The 21,326-nt window shown below is 42.2% G+C and overlaps 1 protein-coding gene across 1 annotated transcript in view; it reads left to right on the top strand.

Annotated features, from left to right (window-relative positions):
- Positions 1-4,814: 4,814 nt before the first annotated feature.
- The window catches only part of chmp2ba (charged multivesicular body protein 2Ba), a 30,368-nt gene continuing 13,856 nt past the window's right edge, over positions 4,815-21,326 (top strand). The window contains exons 1-3 of the mRNA XM_080752997.1: positions 4,815-4,984; positions 13,709-13,800; positions 18,710-18,904. Coding sequence (XP_080609123.1) covers positions 4,951-4,984; positions 13,709-13,800; positions 18,710-18,904 — 321 coding nt within the window. The 5' untranslated portion in view covers positions 4,815-4,950. The remainder of the gene's footprint in view (positions 4,985-13,708; positions 13,801-18,709; positions 18,905-21,326) is intronic.

Raw genomic sequence — 21,326 nt, 5'->3', positions numbered from 1 at the left:
TATTAAAAACTATCAAGAAAGAGATAGGGCGATACTAGGGCCTTTCTTTGTGGAGTTTGCATGTTCTCCCCATGTCTCCTAGGGTCGATACCCTCACAAAAACATGCAGTAATCCTGGTCTCAATAATGCCTCCCCCTGGCCGGCCGTGGGCGCTTGATGGAGGGGAAAGGAACTGGTTGGAATAACGTGTTCCTTCCATGCGCTATATGTCCATCCCGGTGAAATCCCCCCCTGTCAGGTGAAAAGAAACAACTTGGACTACTCATGCATTGAAGGAAGCATGAGGTCAGTCCGTTGTCTCCCCAGGTGCGGCAGAGGGAGAGCAGAGCCCAGGATTACATAGGCAATTGGCACTGCAGGTGAAAATGGGTTGCAAAATCGTGGGATAAAAATTATTAGTGAAAAAAAAAAGAAAGAGATAAAGAAGAAGAAAGGAAGAAAGAAAGAAAGGGAAGAGAGGAGTACACATACATTTTCTTTTACAACAAACACACCATTAGTGAATTCCCGGGAACAGATTTACCCTTCTCTGTATCACTTCCTCTGTTGGAAGCTCACATTTCTAATAGTTTCAAACAGGGACGTGCTGGCCATTGGGAAAAGCGGGACAACTCCCATTCCCGGCCGGTCCAGGCCGGCCATTAGGAAAATAAATATAAATAAAATGTCGGCCTTCGTTCCATTTTGGGGGCTGGGCAGCCAACAAAGTAAACCGTCACTGTCGGGCAGAAACCTCGTATCTCCAAGTTTCAAATTTATATTTTTTTTCGCAAAGCAAAGCCCTGCTTCATCATACAAGGCCGTGCCCATTGCACAAAAGTAGTGAAAACAGCAGATCTACAAGCACACAACGCCTCGCGGCGCGAGGCGTTGTGTGCTTGTAGATCGGCTGTTTTCACAAGTTTAAATCATTTTTAAAATGATAAATACAAAACAAACGGTTTTGGACATACAAGGTTTCCACCCGACAACGACGAAATATAACTCATGTACAGCAATTGGCCCACTGGCTTGTCACTTATCATGATCTGAAATGGCAAATCTTTGAGTAGCAGCAGCAGCGCTATAGAGAGAGATCTCTCTCTATAGCACGCAATGAGGGCCTCTCCAACTCTTTTTCCTGGGCTGAATCAGGGGCCCAGCACGTCCCATGGTTTCAAACTGAAAGTAGAGTATTGGCTCTGGGCTGGGCACGGCCCGGGCCCTCTGCTGGAGTGCTCTGGGTGCTCGGGGGGGTAGATTTATCACCGATGGGGCTTTCTCAGTGATGAGGCCGTTTAGCGACGGTCCCCGCAGTCCTCCGCTGATTAGAGCCAAACATCTTCCCTAATAACCTTAACAAGAACAACGCCTCAGGATCACACACGCACACACACGCACACATGCAGTCATGCACGCACACACATGCACGCACGCACGCACACACACACACACACACACACACACACACACACACACACACACACACACACCTCCTCAGAGACAGCGATAGAGCTGAGGGCTACCCATCCTCTTCCTCTCTCAAAGTCACCTCTCTCTCTCTCTCTCTCTCTCTCTCCTCAATCTGCTCCCACTAAGAAAACTTGGCAACATTGTTTGGTACGGGGGCCAAACTCGCCACACGAGTACCCCACCCCCACACCCCCTTGTCTTGTCTCGTCTCTTGTGTGTCCCCTGGCCTAGAAATCAGTGGGGGGAAAAGGGAGGCATTTTCACCGAATTGAGTTGGTTATGGTTCAAGTGTTTCGCACCGCTCTTGAAGTGGCTCTCAGCGTCAATATGTGGAGGAGAGAAGAATTCTATGAATATGATACTGACAACACGTCGAGGCACACTGACCTCTTGGGATAGACGGCAGCCGACTACAAAAGAAAAAACTGGGGGAGAGAAAATTAGAGAAAGAAAAGAATTTATGACAGAATGTAAAGCCGCGGGGGCCTAATTTTATGGGCAGTAACTCCCTCTGTGGATAGCTTTATGATACTTTTCATTCTCATAGGATCTTGTCAACACTCTCAGTCATATTGCTGTAGCTGCCAGAGCCACAGATGTATCAGACTATGTGCACAGATGTCTAATGGAGAGACAGAGAGACAGAGAGACAGAGAGAGAGAGAGAGAAAGACTGAAGGTAAAAAGTAAGATTGAACATTCTGTCAAGTTCATAAAGCCAGTAGCAACTGTGTCATTATCATCAGTACCACTCTAAAATATTTTTCATTTTCATTCATTTATTTAGTTAAAAAACTAAAAGAAAATGAAATTACACCAAATGGTAAAACTATTTGGGCTGTGCTGCTGCAGTTAGTGCTCCTTGTTCTTGCCTTTATAACAACGTGGTTCCCAAACTCTTTAGCTCAAGACCCACGTTATGAGCTTGTACAGAAGATCTTCTATTTTCTCTAGCCTATTTCTCCCAGCAACCCCCCCCCCCCCACACCTTAGCCCACCCCTTGTTTTCCCCTACCCTGTACAACACAGTGTTTTTACATGTGTGATTTTTGAATGTTTTTTTTTTCTTCTTTTTTTTGCTTGCTATTTGTTCTTTTGTCCTTGAACAAGACCTTATAAGGACTTATTTGGGATGCTCCTTTTAGGCAGGGTGTTTAAAGGGAGATTCCACTTTCAACAGGGAAACACCGTATGGGCTTTTTTTTCTCCCCATACACACCCATTGTAACTTCAAACTCCATTTTAACCATGATAGATTCATTAAAATCACCCATTATTTTTTTCTGGTGACTCATATTACCCTCCTAATAGGCCTACGTGAGCAGGCTGTGTTTTTTCGTTAACTTTTTTCATTTAATTTTTAATAATTATTTGGGAAAATGGAAAAAATGTAATACAAGGAATAATTATTAAAAATAAATGAAAAAAAGTTATCCTGCTCACATATTAGGAGGGTAGTATGAGTCACCAGAAAAGATTATGGGTGTTTTTAATGAATCTATCATGGTTAAAATGAAGTTTGAAGTTACAATGGGTGTGGGTGGGGAGAGGCCCTGGGCCTGGAGGGCCAGGTAACATTTACATCAAATATCTAAATATTGAATTAAGCAAATTAAAAACTGTTCAAGGTGTTCATAAAAGCCTAATTAGACGATAAAATCCCTTTAACTGTACTTTTTTTTTATTGTATTGACTATACTTGTACTGTTCTCCGTTTTTGTCTAATAAAATATTATATCAATCAATAAAAACATTTGTTTTCTAATTCATAGAATATCTTAGATGTTTCCTTTATTTAATAATTCACAAGTGTAATAATAATAATTAAAAACAAAATGTAGGAAACCCATACAAATGTGTCCGCGGCTCACAAATGGGTCCCGACCCAGTGTTTTGGAACCCAGTGCTTTATGGTCGGGGAGAAGCAGCGCCCCCTGGAGGTCCTCTGAAGAACTGCAGGAGACCCACACCGTGTGGTGACGTCAGAGCAGTGCGTCATGGAGGAGGAACTCAACTCGTTTATAGAGATGGGATTTATGGTTCTTTGAAGTGAGCCGGATCTCTGGGACCCGTTCCTTTCAAAGAGCCGTTCAAAAGACTGGCTCATTCTAGTTACCCAGCTAACAATTTTCCCGATATTTCTGGGGTTGTTAGCTAGTTACTTTGTAGATTTAGATTATAATTACAAATAACTTCAACCCTATAGGCCTATACATTTATTTCTTGACATACATCTTAGGTACATACCTGCCTCCATTTGAAAGTAGCCAAGCTCTTTGAAATTGTGAGCTTAATGCCTTAATCTGCTATTTTCAAATTATTTTTCTACATTTTATTCTTCGGAAAACCTGCAGGACATTCTGCAATTTCTGCAAAATGAATAGGCCTACTTTCTACTATTGGTACTTTGTAGGCTACTTTAATTACATTTTGATTCGTACTTTTACTCAAGTAGGCCTATATTAACATTCCAAACTTCTACTTGTGGCAGAGTATTTCCACATTGATTGCAGTAGGCTATTGTTTTTTTCCCCCACCATTGTTCATTAGAAAGGAACGGCTTCCCTACTGTTTGTTTAGACTTACTGTTTTCTTTTTTGTTTTTCTTTACATATCTACTGCATAGTACTGTGTTCTATTTGTCTGTCATTCAATGTTATATGAGATACTTCAATGGTTTGATTGATTGATTGATTGAAGGCTTTATTAGAAGTTTGCATAGGAAAGTGTACAGATTCATGACGGTACAGTTCACTGGTACAAGGTCTACTAAAAGGAGATCCATGAAAAGACTAAGCTTATTTCAACAGGAAACCATTTAAGTATCTCATATAACATTGAATGACAGACAAATAGAACACAGTACTATGCAGTAGATATGTAAAGAAAAGGGGGGAAAACAAATAAAAGAAAACAGTAAATCTAAACAAACAGTAAGTATATACAAGGAATATACAGTAAATCTAAACAAACAGTAAGTATATACAAGGAATATACAAGTATACAATACAAGGAAGGGGCAGGGAGGGTAGGGTTGGGCTAGGTTTTTTACCAGTTGCGAACGGCTGCTGCCTCTAAGTGGTTTTTCAGGGCAATTTTAAAGGATGCTAGTGATCCACACTCCTTTATTTCCAGTGGAAATAAGCTTAGTCTTTTCATGGATCTCCTTTTAGTAGACCTTGTACCAGTGAACTGTACCGTCATGAAACTGTACCTTTTCCTATGCAAACTGACAATAAAGTCTTCAATCAATCAAAAACCGGATCCCATCGTTCATTTCCAAAGAGCCGTTCAAAAGACTCGAGTCGTTCGCGAACGTCCCGCCTGTAAAGTCAAGTCAACACAAAGTGACAACCAGGAAACAGCAGCTGTATGTGTGTATGTGTGTGTGTGAGCGGCGGTTAGACAGCCGCTGTTAGGATTATTCATTAAACTAGTTAGGTAGTTTTTGTTTTTACCTCTTATTTAGAAAGGTTTTTTGTTTTGTTTTTTACCGCCATGGCGTCTCTGTTCAAGAAGAAGACGGTCGACGGTAAGTTTGTGAGCATAAAAGCTAAGCTAACTTGTTTTTAGCAGTCAAACATCCAGTTCTACCTGTTCTGCTGTTGTCCGTTAAAAACTATACCTTATTAAACATGGTTATGTTGGTAGCTGGCTGGAATATACAGCATATAATAGATACCCTAAAAACAGTGTTTTTTTGTTCAACCATTTTCATATCAAGGTCCATTATCTATTCTGCATTTGAGCCACGGACCACCACGGACCACCGTTTGATTAAAGCCTCTCACAGACTCAGAGACCCCAGAACTTTGTTGTCGTCGGATTTTGCCCACAATTATTCCTGCATTGATGTGCAGGATAGGAGAGTTAACACAACTTAACAGGCTTCTAGAAGGGTCCATTTGGTTACCAACTATCCATCATGTAGCTGGCGACCACCTGGACTGAACCCCCTTAAGGACCACCGGTGGTCCCCGCGGATCACTGGTTGAAAACCACTGCCTTAAATTATAAATGACTTTAATTGGGTAGGAAACGCAACGTTAAAGTAGGTAGAGGCTGTACAGTTGAGTTACAGTATGGTCAATAAGTAACCTGTGAATATGAACAGTAATAACACTATAATGAGTTGTTCTAAAAGGGAATATGAGAATGTTAAGTTGAAGCACTAATTAATTAACTTCATTACTTTAACAAAATTAAGGAGGAAATACAACCAGAACAGGAAAAAATACTTTTTGTCCACAAATGGCTGGCAAAGTGGCTGATACATTACAAACATGCAGTAATAGAACAAAAATAACAGAACATAAATATACTGTATTGACAGTTTGCACAATTGTACAGATGTACAATTATACAATAATGCTAAAAATATAACACAAAAAGTATTAATTAAAGTCCCAAGGACATTTTTTCATTGTGGTCCTGTCTATGAAAAAATAAAATAAAAACAATGGCAACATAATCCCAAGACAGATTTTAGATGTGCATGGAATATGTGTGTGTGTGGGTGTATGATGTATGGATAAGGTTCTTCTCAGACAGCGTGGCTGTTTGGGGAGTGTGAAGGCAGGGTGGACACAGTTTACCAGTTACAGTCAGAACCTGAGAATGTGGCTGGTGAATGTCCCTCTCAGGTCATATGCTCTATGCTGTAGTTATGAAGAGACATGAACACAGCTTAGGCATTGCTAGATATAATTGTTAATTTCTAAACAGACGTTTTATTTCTTAACAAAATGACAAAAACTTTATTTTTATTTTTATTAGTTATAATGAGTTAATGACAGAATAGTCGATCTACAAAAAAAAAAACATTTCATGGCATTTGTGTGTGTGTGTGCGTGCGTGCGCGCGCGCGCGCTGTACTTGAGAATTTACGTCTCGCTCTCTTAAAAATAACAGTACTGCAGTTAAAAATGGTTGAATATGCTAATATTGCCCTGGATAATAAACAGTCCCGTCAGAATTCTCTTACAAGCCTGTTAATTTGTGCTTCTCTGCGGGCTATTAGGTCTTCAACCTTACAAGGTCGAAAGGCACAATAAGACTATCTGTTATTAAAATGAACTCGGGATCAATTATTCTGTCTCAAACACTCATTAGATCAACGTTATGGACCAGATTAAAAGACAGACGGCACATGTCAGTTTTAAATACGTTTGCCCCGTGGATCAATGGATAATATCCAGTCCACTGGCTGTCATCCTTTGCTATGTATCGGTGAAAGCGAAAGGTTTTACCCAAATGCATATTCTGCCTTGTCCCTAGGGCTGTCACAATTATTACATAATCGTCTAATCGCGATTATTTGACATAATCGTGATTATTTTTCATAATCGTCATAATCGTTTCCATGTTGGAAAATGTTCATATATTTTTTTTTTAAAAGTCAAAAATAGTGGAAATAGCAGATCTACAAGCTCACAACGCATCGCATCGCGTTGTGAGCTTGTAGATCGGCTATTTCCACTATCAATGTTCTTTTTTAAGTCTAAAGTTATCAAATATGTCAGTAATTTCTTTGTATATTTAGGTTATGTGTCATATCTACCATGTGCAAATTCAAAGCCTACAAGCCTTACAGAAATGTAATTGTCAACGACAAAAACACAATTAAATCGTTAATCGCAATTGCTTGAGTGACAATTAATCGTCATGTAAAATGTCATAATCGTGACAGCCTTAAATCTGAATCTGGCCCCCCAGTACTGGAAACGTTTTGGAATTGATCAAGGGTCCTGGAAGGTCCTGGAAAAAATGGCTATGCATTGTCTTTAGTTATTGATTGTGTTAATACCTCTGAAATGACATATTAAACATTGGCTAAATTGTCTCATATTAGAGGCAGAAATTGTGAAAATAGCAGATCTTCATGCCCACAACGCCTCGTCGCAACGCAAGGCGTTGTGGGCATGTAGATCGGCTATTTTCACAATAATACCATGTTATACAAAATTCCTCTACTCTTAGTGCTTGTCAGGGTGCTGGGGTCCCCAGTTGAAATATGATTATTTGCGCTTTAGAGTAAGCGACTCGTTATTGAGCTGAATTATTGTTATATAGTCCTGGAAATCGGGTTAAATAGTCTTGGAAAGGTTTTGGAAATGAATTGGTAAAGAAAGATGTGTGGGAACCCTAGGACTTACTTGTGAGTCGGTGCCTTTTTAACTCCTGAGTGAAGTTCTTCACTGTTTGTCCAGTAACGCCTCGCTCCTCTTGTTTTGCTCTGTGGGTGCAGCGGCGCACCAGGGGTTGCCCGAGGTGGGTGGGTGGGTGGGTGGGTGGTGTGTGTGTGTGGTATAATCCGGTCTCGTTTGGCGTGCGGCGTCTGAGATCACACGTGTATTTGTAGTATGGTGGTATCCCTCCCACTTCGAGTACGTTGTCGGTGCGTCACCTTGTGCGTATGCACGCACGTTTCGCTCTCACGAGTGTCTCGAGGACTCCCAAGACCCTCTGGACTTTGGCAGAGTTTCATTCACAGTTTATTTAGTTTTTATTCATAGTTTTCTTAGTTTCTAATTATGACAGTAATTATGACGGGAGCTCATCATTATGGGAATGATGGTAGTGCACTGCAGGTTGTGTGTGTTGCATGCACGGCAGCAGTTTATTCACTTTGCAATACTTTTTTCTTATAGTTTTATGCACTGTTTTCCCCTCGCTGTGCCTGTGACGCAATTTGCCACAAATTACTGTATTATAATAATATTTACTCCCAATGAGATTAATTTGAGCATTAAATAGATTTATTTTTTATTTTTTTTACCTCCAAGACAACATCTTGACCTTTTTAGCTTGTTTGATGCAGTTAAATGTAACTTCTTTAGGCCTGTGTTTTGTAAGGTCCGACTGGGACTCAATTCACATCTTTTAGGGCAGGGGTTCCCAAACTTTTTTGTCTCAGGGCACCCCATGAATATTTTTTCAATCCGAGGCACCCCTACATTATAATTTTCACTCCCAGCACCTTATATTTATAGCATATCGTTGTTGTCGGGTGGAAACTGGAAACCTTGTATGTCCAAACCGTTCGTTTTGTATTTATCATCTATAAAATGTACTAAACTAGTGAAAACAGCAGATCTACAAGCACACAACGCCTCGCATTTGAAACTTGGAGAGACGAGGTTTCTGCCCGACAGTGACAATATTTTAGTGATTATTTTTGCGAGGGAAGCGTTGAGATAACAGACATTTTGGTCAGAACTGACTGAAAATAACTTTGTACGTCAAGTTTAAAATGATACTAAATATTATCAAATGATCTCGCGGCACCCCTGGACTGCACCCCAGGGTGCCCCGTCACCCACTTTGAAAACCCGTTTCAGAGAGTCTGAGCGGGGCTTCGCGGCAATATCAGTGAAATTGGGAATGGTAATAATATGTCTGCTAGGGCTGTCACAATTATTACATAATCGTCTAAATCGCAATTATTTTACATAATCGCGATACTTTTTCATAATCGTCAAAATCGTGAATGTTGAAAATGTTTCATATATATCTTTTTTAAAGTAAAAAATAGTGGAAATAGCAGATCTACAAGCTCACAACGCGTCGCATCGCAACGCGTTGTGAGCTTGTAGATCGGCTATTTCCACTATCAATGTTATTTTTTAAGTAGAAAGTTGTCAAATATGTCCATAATTTCTTTGTATATTTAGGTTATTTGTCATATCTGCCATGTGCAACTTCAAAGCCTAAAAGCCAGACAGAAATGTAATTATCAACGACAAAAACAATTAAATCGTTAATCGCAATTATTTGAGTGACAATTAATCGTCATGTAAAATGTCATATCGTGACAGCCCTAATGTCTGCTGTGGTGCTTTCTTTCTATTGCTGCTGTTGAGTCCTCAGGGTGTGTGAAGGGTGGGGCCGGGGGTGTTGAGTCCTCAGGGTGTGTGAAGGGTGGGGCCGGGGGTGTTAACACCTTCCTACAACTCTGGGATGTGACACACTCACAAATGTGTGTGTGTGTGTGTGTGTGTGTGTGTGTGTGTGTGTGTGTGTGTGTGTGTGTGTGTGTGTGTGTGTGTGTGTGTGTGTGTGTGTGTGTGTGTGTGTGTGTGTGTGTGTGTGTGTGTGTGTGTGTGCGTGCAATGCATGCTTGGCTTGCGACTGATTTGGGGGTATCTGCTCATAAACCACGGTTGAATGTGTGACTTTGGGACATGCATTATCTCACTCTCCGTGTCCATTTATTATTACACCCTCCTCACCCATGTATTAGTTTGTATGCTAAATTTACCATAGAAAAGGACTGGGTTATGCCTCCTTTTTTTTTTTACCCATTTGATTTAGGCCTAGAATTATTGAATGCTTTAACCAGTGAAAAATAGCAGATATACAAGCTCACGGTGCCATGCTGCAAGCTTTTAGATCTGCTATTTTTTTTTTTTAAGTTGTGAAAATGTGTGCAAAATTGCAAATCTTTGAATATATGTATTTTCAAAGCAAACGTTTGTAACTAAAATTTTGCTTCTGGGAGGTCCCTGGAACTAGATATTTTGAGATGGGGGTCCGTGGCCAAATAAATATCAGTTTGGGGGTCCTTCACATGAAAAGGTTTGAGAACCACTGACATAGTAGTCTCTCAAGAACAGACTAACTGACCTCCAGTTAAGTGAAAAGGACCTTTTCTTTGACGATGGCTGGCCAGATTGCTGACGTAGAAACATAGGTTTTTCAAAAAAAAAACTTTCAAAATACACTTATAGAATCGGGTCAAAATTCTAATTTTCACGATTTTTCAAAAATAGCAGATCTACAAGCTCGCAGTGCGTGTGTACCCGTTCTAAATAAGTTAAACCAAATATGTGCTAAAGCTAGCAAAAGATATGTCTTAGGGATTAGTAGTGATGTTTTTAATGTGCTTTTGCAGGACACTCTTGTAAAAGAGATTTGTATTATTATTATATTATTATCTACGTGTGGGTTGTTCAGTTTTAATGAATGGATATCAGTGGGCGTTTTATAACTGCTCCAACAGCCATCGTGAATGTCTTCTCACTGTGTAGCAGCAGATGATTCCATGGTACGCATTACACACACACACACACACACACACACACACACACACACACACACACACACACACACACACACACACACACACACACACACACACACACACACCACAATTGCACACTTTAGGGCCGCGTTGACTAATAGGCTGTGAATAGATGGTTCAGATTCCACTGCAGCAGTGTGTGAATGAGGAATGCGGTGCTGGCATGTTGTTGCCCCTCTTTGTCTGACACAGTTCATTTAATCCCTGTGCTTAAAAAAAATATGTTTTTGACACAGTTGGATTTGACTGCAGTTGAACTGTTCTCTCTTCATATAGCTTTTAACCCTGCAAGGCCCAGCGTTGCTTTTTGGCAACATTTTTTAAATCACTTTAAAAAAAATGTTATAATTAGTTTTCCTGTTCTTTTTTCACATTAACATCACCATTAAATCCTATTGTTTAGTATTACAATGCCATTGGCCACGATATTTGCATATAAATACCCCCCACAGAGAATGACATTCACACCCCCCAGAGAAGTTGAAATTCCATCTCACTTTTTAACTGAAGCTATTCCTCACTAAAGCATAAGTAAAATGCCTGTAATATTGTTTTTCGTGATCATTAGAATGTCTAGAACATGTACATATGTTATTATTGTGAAAAATATCCCCAAAATGCAAATTAGAGCATGATTTATGGCTATAAAACCTTACAAAAAACATTATTAATTTTTTAACATTACATTTTCCTGTGATTAGGACTCCTACAACATCATCTGATTTTTTTTTAAAACATTTTGGCCAGTAGAAATTAATTCGGGTCTTGCAGGGTTAAAGAGCTCAGTTTTGGGCAGGGGGTGTGAAAGAATATTCTATATTCGAAGATTCGTTCGAATGTTAACAATAAAAGAATATTCGAACGTAAAAAATGGAGCTTCGAATTAATTTATATTTAATTAAAACAAATCTACCGCACTTCTCGCGAGATTCTGGGCGCATGGAACGTTAAAAGGTGGCTGGTCTCGCAAGGCAGAAGTCTCCATTCGCTGCTGCAAAAGTGGGTTGATCTACAAGTCCACAATACGTCGCTGATCCAATACGTTCATTACGTTGTGAGCTTGTACATTAAGGGTGCCTATTTAGCGACACCGTCATACAGCGAAGAATAAACCTCCAGCTGCTTCACTTTCCCTTCACACTGTCACTGGCCGTCACATGTCGGAGTGGAGAGATGCACTCGTCCGCCTCGCAGACAGTGCACAGTGCAGTGCACACACAGTGCTTTTAAACTGGCTCACGTTGATTCAGAATGATTAACGAGTCGAGCTGAAACGGGCGACTCATTTAGTAGTGACGGGAAGGCATACAACAACGAGACTTCTCCACCGAAAACACTATAAAAAAGCATGGATTTCTTCTCTCACCGAGTCAATCTCCCCGCACGCAGCCACGCGGTAACGGTAAAACTTCCTCCGTCACTCACACTGCTCTTGTAGACTACCCAATTTTGTTCAAACCAAAACATAATCCATTGGTGTGATTATAATTGCTCATTTCATGTCGTGGCTGTTCCAACTCAACTCAATCACAGCTGCTGTGAGTGAGGCACGCTTTGCAAGACGATCCGATTCTGCTCTAACGCAGGCACGTGCACACATACATCAAACGGGGCTTGAGCCCCTGCCCTTTTAACAGAGAATTGTCCACCAAAAGGTTAGAAATGTCAGCCCCTGCCTCTCTTAACATTCTTTGCACGTCCCTGACCAACGCGGACCTGCACACAGTAAAAAAAAAAAAGCGATAGAAGCGACTGTCTAGAATAAACAGCTTCGAAGTGCGAATGCTTCGAATTATTCGATATTTTCGAATATTCAAATTTATTCGAATCAACGGTGGATTTTCGGGCGAATATTCGAATGCTATTTTTGGTACATTTTCACAGCCCTAGGGGCTAAGCAGGTGGCACAGTGGACGTGGAGTGCTGTGTCTGTGGTTGCTTTAGTTTAATGGGACTAGTATTCATAGACTTCTGCTGTAACTACAGGTGGCACACATATTATGTGGAAAATGTTAGCTTAGCTTCTGCAAATGTCTTTGTCAAATTGTGTGTTGTGCCTGTTTGCAGACCCAACATCATGATCCCTTAAAATGTAGGCCTAGAATTATTGAATGCTTTAACCAGTGACAAATAGCGGATCTACAAGCTCGCAGCACGGCACCGAGTGCCGCGCTGCGAGCTTGTAGATCTGCTATTTTTGAAAATGTCATGAAAATGTGTGCAAATCTTTGAATATATGTATTTTCAAAGCGAACGTTTGTAACTCAGATTTTGTTCTGGGGGGTCCCTGGAACTAGATATTTTGAGATGCGGGTCTGTGGCCAAATAAATATAATTTTGGGGGTCTTTCACATGAAAAGGTTTGAGCACCACCAACATAGTAGTCTCTCAAGAACAGACTAACTGAGCTCCATTTAAAGGTGATACACCATGCATTTAAAAAGTATTTATGTCATATTGTTTATGTCCCAAAAACGTTTTTCAAAAGGTTTGAGGCTAAATTACTCTCTCATGTTTGAATGGCTCTCAGAGCATTTTCAGCTGCAGTACAACCTTTGCCCCCCCCCCCCCCCCCCCCCCCCCCCCCCCCCCTCAAAAACGGCCATCGATGACGTCAGCGACGGCAGCAAATCTGGACAGCCTGTTTTGAGAACCTGTGGAATGCTTTTAACCTCCGCCTTCCCAAAACCAGAGAAAGACACAATGGTCAGAAATGGGACTTTGTGAGGATAGAAGGTGCTAGTGGGACCCCAAAAAAAGGTTTTAAAATAGGAAAAGTGAAATTTCATGGTGTATCACCTTTAAGTGAAAAGGACCTTTTCTTTGACGATGGCTGGCCAGATTGCTGACATAGAAACATAGGGTTTTTCAAAAAACCTTATAGAATCGGGTCAAAATTCTAATTTTCACGATTTTTCAAGAATATCAGATCTACAAGCTCGCAGCGCGGCACAATAATTAAAGCATAAAATAATGATACACAATAATGTGTACCCGTTCTAAATGGGTTAAAGCTTACAATGCTTAGTGATGCATTGTTGACTTGAAGGTACTGTGTGTGTTCTTGTATGCAAGCGGCTCTGTGGAAGGACTGTTTGAATTGAGTTTAAGACTGTGAAAAGTTGTGAGCTGATCTCTCTTTTTGTATTCTTCTTCTCTTGTTCTCTGTGGAAGACATTATCAAGGAGCAGTCCAAGGAGCTGCGAGGCACGCAGAGACAGATCACCAGAGACAGAGCAGCCCTGGAGAAACAGGAGAAACAAATGGTGGGGCACGCACGCACGCACGCACGCACGCACGCACGCACGCACACCGCACACACACGCGCGCACGCATGCACGCACACGCACACACAAACACACACACCACGAGTAATTAAAGTATGAAAGTGAGTCACATTCCGTACGATAGTGTTGCTGGTACAATCTTTACTCTTTCAGAGTTGAATCGGCGCTCCAGATTTTACTGTATAGATTTCTACAAATTGCATCAATACTGTACTATGGATACCATTATCGTCTTCACTGTATAGTCACTAACCGCAATGTACGAGTGTGCACGCACGCACGCACGCACGCACGCACGTCGCACACACACACACACACACACACACACACACTCTAGAACCTAGAACCACTTCTTCTTGTTAATTGTGATCAAACCAGATTGGCTGTAGGATATAAAAACAAAGGCATTCATTGTGAGAGTGGGTCTGTGTGGAGAGAAGAACAGAACAGAACGTTTCCCCTTGCTGGAAGATGAAAAGAGTTCCTCTCATGTCTCTGTTGTATTAAGTAAATATCACATAGTGCATAATTACCTCCCCAGGGAATCTCTTTTTTTTTCTTCTTTTTTTCTGCTCATTAATGCTTTCCGGTAATTAGTCAAGCCTTTTTATTTTTTTTATTTTTTTATTAAGCTTTGTTGTTGAATAGTCCCTTTTTTTCCTAAGAAATGTAAAATGACAAATTTTGCCATTTAACATAATCATGGCTCTCTCTCAGCCACCCACTGTGTACTGGATGGCATTGAAAGGGTGAAAGGCACACGGGACTGAGGAGGTTGTGTGACAACAAGAAACCCCAGAAGTACAGTTTGAGTTTTATGTTATCCTCCTCACTCTCATGTGTTCAATAGCAGACCCACAAATCAGACTTTTTGTACAGTATATTGCAATGATCCAATGGGTCCCACTGACAATTCTTTAGACCACTTTTCAATCCATGCGTGACGCGTCCCTATTTTGGGAATGTCATTATAAGCAAAATATTTCTTCGTTTTTTTGTCTTTTTACAGTAAAAAGACGGATGTTTTGACATTTTCAGATGGTGGGTTTCTGTTCATGTGAGGGTCCTTGACATGATTGATTGATTGATTCAATACTTTTATTTACAAAAACAAGCAGGGTAAAGTGCAGTTCAATACAAGGTCTGCTAAGAGCCATGACAAGAAAAGCACTATAGCTTGTTTCCATTGGGGTCCTTTGTACTCAATTCATTGAAAACATTTGAGAACCACTGCACTAGGGATGGGACCATATGAAAATGTCATATCACAATTATTGTGACAAAAGAAATCGCGATTTACGATATTATCGCCATAATCAACATCCATTATCCTGGTGGCGGAACATTTGCCAAAAAATAGCAGATCTACAAGCTCACAACGCAAGGCGATGGGTTGTGAGCTTGTAGATCGGCTATTTTTTGGCAAAGACATTTGATAGAGAGTGAAAAAAAAAAGACTGTATCAAGTACGTACATTATAAGTACCTTTTACCAAAGGGTTTTAAGTGGGACTGGATATGCAGCTTGGGCAAATAAAAGGTGAATTGATCCCAGTGCATGACGGAGGACGATATCACGATAAATGAAACCTCCATGATAGGATTATCGTGAGTGTTTTTTATCACGATAAACGATAACATCGCGTATGGTCCCATCCATACACTGCACTACTATTACCTACATACTATTATTACCTACATGACATTCATCCAGAGATACTTGGCTGGTATCTCCCTTAGAGATAGGGTGAGAAGTTCAGTCACCCGAGAGAGACTTGGAGTAGAACCGCTGCTCCTTCACTTGGAAAGGAGTCAGCTTAGGTGGTTCGGGCATCTAGTACGGATGCCCCCCGAGCGCCTTCCTAGGAAGGTCCTCGATGCGCGTCCCACTGGGAGGAGACCCCGTGGCAGACCAAAGACCAGATGGAGGGATTATATCTCCACACTGGCTTGCCTCGGTATACTCCCTGAGGGAGTGGAGGAAGTTGCTCGGGATAAGGAAATATGGAGGTCTCAGTTGGAACTGTTACCCTCACGACCCGATTCCGGATAAGCGGTTGAAGATGGATGGATGGATGGAGATTCATCCTTTTCACTCCCAGTAGCTTATATTCATGGCATATTTGAGGGATTATGTCGCGAGGAAAACATTGAGATAATTACCATTTTGGTCAAAACTTACTGACAATAACTGTCTACTTCAAGGTTAAAATGATACCAAATATTTGTTTAAGTGTAACATATCATCAAATGATCTCGCGGCACCCCTGGACTGCCGTCGCCGCACCCCAGGGTGCCCCGTCACCCATTTGAAAACCCCTGCTCCAATGTACAGCATGCTTCTCTCGCACAAGTTTGAAATGTATAGCTGCTGCCTCTGTTCTGCTTAGCGGGCAAACTCAGCGTTAGCCTGATGCATGCACCTGCTCTGTGTGTGTGTGTGTGTGTGTGTGTGTGTGTGTGTGTGTGTGTGTGTGTGTGTGTGTGTGTGTGTGTGTGTGTGTGTGTGTGTGTGTGTGTGTGTGTGTGTGTGTGTGTGTGTGTGTGTGTGTGTGTGTGTGTGTGCGTGCACAGTGTACAGTTTGTGCGCACACTGCTCATGTATTTTAATGAGCCTGCTCAGCTCTTAAAGTATGGGAGTATGTGTGCATGTATGTGGTGTGTGTGTTTTAGTGTGTGCACAAGATGCAAACAGCAAGAGCACTTCTGCTGAGTGGAACATCAATGAGACGCTAATGACAGTTTTAGCCTTTCCCAGCACACACACACACACACACACACACACACACACACACACACACACACACACACACACACACACACACACACACACACACACAGAGCACGGTGGGGGAAGGGGGCAACGATTGTATGTTGCGCAGATTACAGAACATTAGTACGTTATTGCTTTTTTTCTCCAAAAGTGCGGCGTCTCAGTCAACACATACACCTCCTGTAAGTGTTACAGCTTAGACACACACACACACACACACACACACACACACACACACACACACACACACACACACACACACACACCAGGTTTTTACAGCAGTGCTCAAAGGCCTGGTGCTTATACTGTAGTAACTTGGAGCTACAGTCTAGTCTCAGGAGACACACACACACACACACACACACACACACACACACACACACACACACACACACACACACACACACACACATTACATAAATTACGTACAGTCCCCGTGGGCAAGCTGTGATTCCTATGTTTACCAAAGTTAAAGGGTATAATATCTGCTCTGCTGGCAGGTGAAGCCTGATCCCAGTGCATTGGGTTGCAACGGTATGAGATTTTTAACACCGAAAATATCGTCCGTGTCAACACCGCGGTTATCGGTAACACCGTTTCAACCACAATTAGCCCTATTCACGACCCGCCCACTCAGCATCCCCCGGGTGCTGAAGTCACGTTTTGAAGGGGAAAATCCTACTTGAGTTAACACAGAGGTCGCAAATGTAATGCAATTTCCGAATAGTAAAGTATAAAATACGGCTAGCATGATCAAGAACACAAGATAGTAAAAGGCACAAAGCATTATAATTTACTTTACCGTTCGAAATAATGATTTGTTGGCTTTAAGTCCAGCTATTTCTGTTATAGTTTCCCCTTCTAAATTGATGTCAGCACCCGGGGGATGCTGAGAAATTTGCTGAGTGGGCGGGTCGTGAATAGGGCTAATTGCGTGTCTTGTCGTCTTGTGAGCACTCAGTAGCAGCCAATGCTACCTCAAGCTACACCAACAACAACAACCATCCGATATTAAAAATTCAGCTTTGTAAAAAAAGCAACAACACTGTTAGTGTTACAACAGCCCTGCGTTTTCTTGTTTGGCTAATCGTTGTTTTTCCGCCTACTGAGCGCTGTGACATTATAAAGCCACAACTAGTGTCCTGGAACGTGCCCTGCGAGTGGGGAGGAGACATCATGCAGTCTGATGGGCTGTGCCTCGCCCCGTGGATGATCCTTTGATCCGTTGATTCTGAATTCTGATTCTCGACACTCCCACACAAGGAACGGCTCCCGGCCTCCCGCGATTGAGAACCGAATCCCATCGTTCATTTAAAAGAGCTGTTCAAAAGAGCGGAATCGTTGGCGAACGTCACATCTCTACTGCGCTCCTTGGGGCAGAGCAGCGAATGAGTTTTCTTTTTATTTAACGGTGTCATCGGTGTGCAAGTAAAGTACTGTTGCAACCCTAGTTTCTAATGACCAGCTTGTAGAAAGATATCATATTGTAAGAAGAATTTGGACTAATCTTCAGTGCTAATGCGAAACTCTTGGGAGTATAGAAATGGAACCAAAGTGTCCATTTGGTTCCATTTGTATTCTCTCAGAGTTAACCCATTTAGAACGGGTACACATTATTGTGTATCATTATTTTATGCTTTAACTATTGAAAAATAGCAGATATACAAGCTCACAGCGCGGCTTCTATGCAATCTGGCCTTTTCACTCAACTGGAGCTCAGTTAGTCTGTTCTTGAGAGACTACTGTATGTCAGTGGTTCTCAAACCTTTTCATGTTAAGGACCCCCAAAAGGATATGTATTTGTCCACGGACCCCCATCTCAAAATATTTACTTCCAGGGACCCCCCAGAAGCAAAATTTGAGTTACAAACGTTCGCTTAAAAAAATACATTCTATTCAAAGATTTGCACACATTTTCACGACAGATATACAAGCTGTGAGCTTGTATATCTGCTATTTTTCACTGGTTAAAGCATTCAATAATTCTAGGCCTCTTCTCACTCTCTCTCTCTGCCCATCTCTTCTCTTTCACCTCTCCTACCATCTCCTCCCACCTCCTCTGTCGCTCCGCCTCTCTCCCCCCCCCCCCTCCCCCCCCCCCCTCCTCCTCTGCCAGGAGGCGGAGATCAAGAAGATGGCTAAGAGTGGGAACAGGGAGGCGTGTAAGATCCTGGCCAAGCAGCTGGTGCAGCTGAGGAAGCAGAAGAACCGCACGTACGCCGTCAGCTCCAAGGTCACCTCCATGTCCACGCAGGCCAAGGTCATGAACTCCCAGATGAAGATGGCTGGAGCCATGTCCACCACCGCCAAGGTGAGTCCACCATGTCCACCACCGCCAAGGTGAGTCCACCATGTCCACCACCGCCAAGGTGAGTCCACCATGTCCACCACCGCCAAGGTGAGTCCACCATGTCCACCACCGCCAAGGTGAGTCCACCATGTCCACCACCGCCAAGGTGAGGAGAGGAGCAGTGGTCCAGTTGTATTCATCACTATTAGACACCTGGTTCTTTAGCATGGGGGTCCCCGGATCTCCAAGTGGTCCAGTTGTATTCATCACTATTAGACACCTGGTTCTTTAGCATGGGGGTCCCCGGATCTCCAAGGTGAGCAGAGGAGCAGTGGTCCAGTTGTATTCATCAGTATTAGGCCGGATTTAGACCATAGGCGCCAAGCAATGTTCCGCACAACTCAGGACGCTGTCGCGCACGACAAATCTTTGTAGCGCACGGCAGATTAACACCAATAGATTTGTGAAACGCAGCAGTTGATTATTTTGTGTACTCAGACTCTGTCTGCAGTGCCTGCATATGCTTAACATAGGCAGCGCTAGGTCTCTCTCTCTCTCTCTCTCTCTCTCTCTCTCTCTCTCTCTCTCTCTCTTTCGGTGCCTCGGCTGCCTCCCCCCTCTCGCCAAATTATCTCCCTGACTCCCTCTCGCTCTCTGTCTCCGTCTCTCGAGTCGATTCTCGCTCGCCTCCCCCCTCCTCTCTCTATCTCTCTCTCTCACACACACACGCACGCAGGCACGTGTGGTAAACACGCCTCGGACTAAATTGTTTTATTGCCGTCATAAAACTTTCTCAGTTACATCTTCTATGTGTGCATTAACGTTAGCAACAGCGTGGCTGTAGGGAAGGCTACCAAAACAAAACAAACGCATGTGCTTTCCTTCGCGTATCAGAAGCTCAAAGGACCATGGTTGGTAATGTGCAGTTTCATAAAGACGTCCCCCGCCTGTGCACAGCAGAGATTAGACTTACAGTACACACTACTCCTCCATCCAGCATCCAGGTATGAACTATATAAACTGCAATGTTTCTCTGGAGCTGACGAGCTTGGCGTCTCACCTTCCCAACGAGTTACAGTAACAAAAATAACTCCAGTCCTGTAATGCATTGGTCCCAAATTGGGTCTGGGGACCCCCGGGGATCTTGAGGTAGTTCCAGGGGTCCCCAGCAAAAGTTAGGATACAAATGGAACCCCACACTCAGAGTTAAATTAACTTGTTGATTTTATAAAAAATATAAATTGGGTTAGGGTTAGGGAGAGAGTCCACCTCTCTGTAAGGTTATGGGCTAGCTTAGGTCATATTATATGATTTAATTTTTGGGAAAGCAATCTACAAGGTCAAAAGCCAGTGTTAATTTAAATTGAGTGTGAAATGGCAGGCCTATACCAAATTTTCGCATGCATGCTTACATTGGCACTTTGGCACATACAGTAGGCTACACATAGTGCTTTTGGACTGTATTTTATTCATAATAATGACACTTCTTTAGATGTGTCAATGTCAATATGTCAATGTATTGTTATTTTGACTCATATTTAGGCCCATATTTAGCCTATTGTATTTACACAACATGTTGTCAACATGTGTATATACTATATAAGATAGATAGATTTATTATCCCAAGGGGGGAAATCAGTCTGTAGGCCTAATACTGAATAATAATGGATATAAAACCCTTTTCCCCCCGTCTTTTTAAATTTAACTGTCCTATAGTAGCCTACAGTTTATTAACAGTAATCGAACCGCTATGACCGACTGAAACCGCTATACTCGTGACTCGTGCATATTTGCTCATCAGTGCTCAAGTTGTGCTCAGAAGTTTGGAGTGTTTGCTCAGACCGAAAAAAAATTAGAGGGAACATTGGCGCCAAGTCTGTGGGTGGCGCAGGGTTTCAGCACCCCGTGGAGCGCTCCTAGAGCCTATTTGCATCAATTGCATGTATGCAAACAGGCAGGGGAGTAGCGCTCGATATGGCTTCAGCCCCCCCGCGGCGTGGACAAAACTTGGCGCCTCAGATTTAGACTGCAGTCAAATCCAGCCCAAATCCGATTTGGTTGTCAAATCCGATCTTTTGGCCCGAGTTTTCACACAGCATTTGCAAGTGACACAGATCTGATCTGTGCGTTCAGACAGCGTCAGCCCAAAGCTGCCCTGCGGCGACGTGTATGCTTTGCTTACCGTGGTAACGACGTAGGCGTCATGACGTTACGTCACTACGTCAACGCTAGTTGATTACGTTCAGGAAATGCGACATAATAGACCATAGTAAACACACGTTACAATATTGTTTTTCTCTCTTCTTTTCTTTACTCTTGTGTTTCGCTCTTCTCTCTGGTTTTATCTGTTTAGCTTACGTGTTTTGTCTCTTCTCTTTAGTTTTTCTCATGTGCTCAGTGCGCTGTAATCAAATAGTAAATACTCGCACTCTGTAATGATGTA

This window comes from Nannobrachium achirus (genome assembly GCF_963921795.1).
Source record: "Nannobrachium achirus genome assembly, chromosome: 22".
Lineage (NCBI taxonomy): Eukaryota > Metazoa > Chordata > Actinopteri > Myctophiformes > Myctophidae > Nannobrachium > Nannobrachium achirus.
Note: the sequence above shows the minus strand (reverse complement) of the source record. Positions and strands in the feature narration are given on the sequence as shown.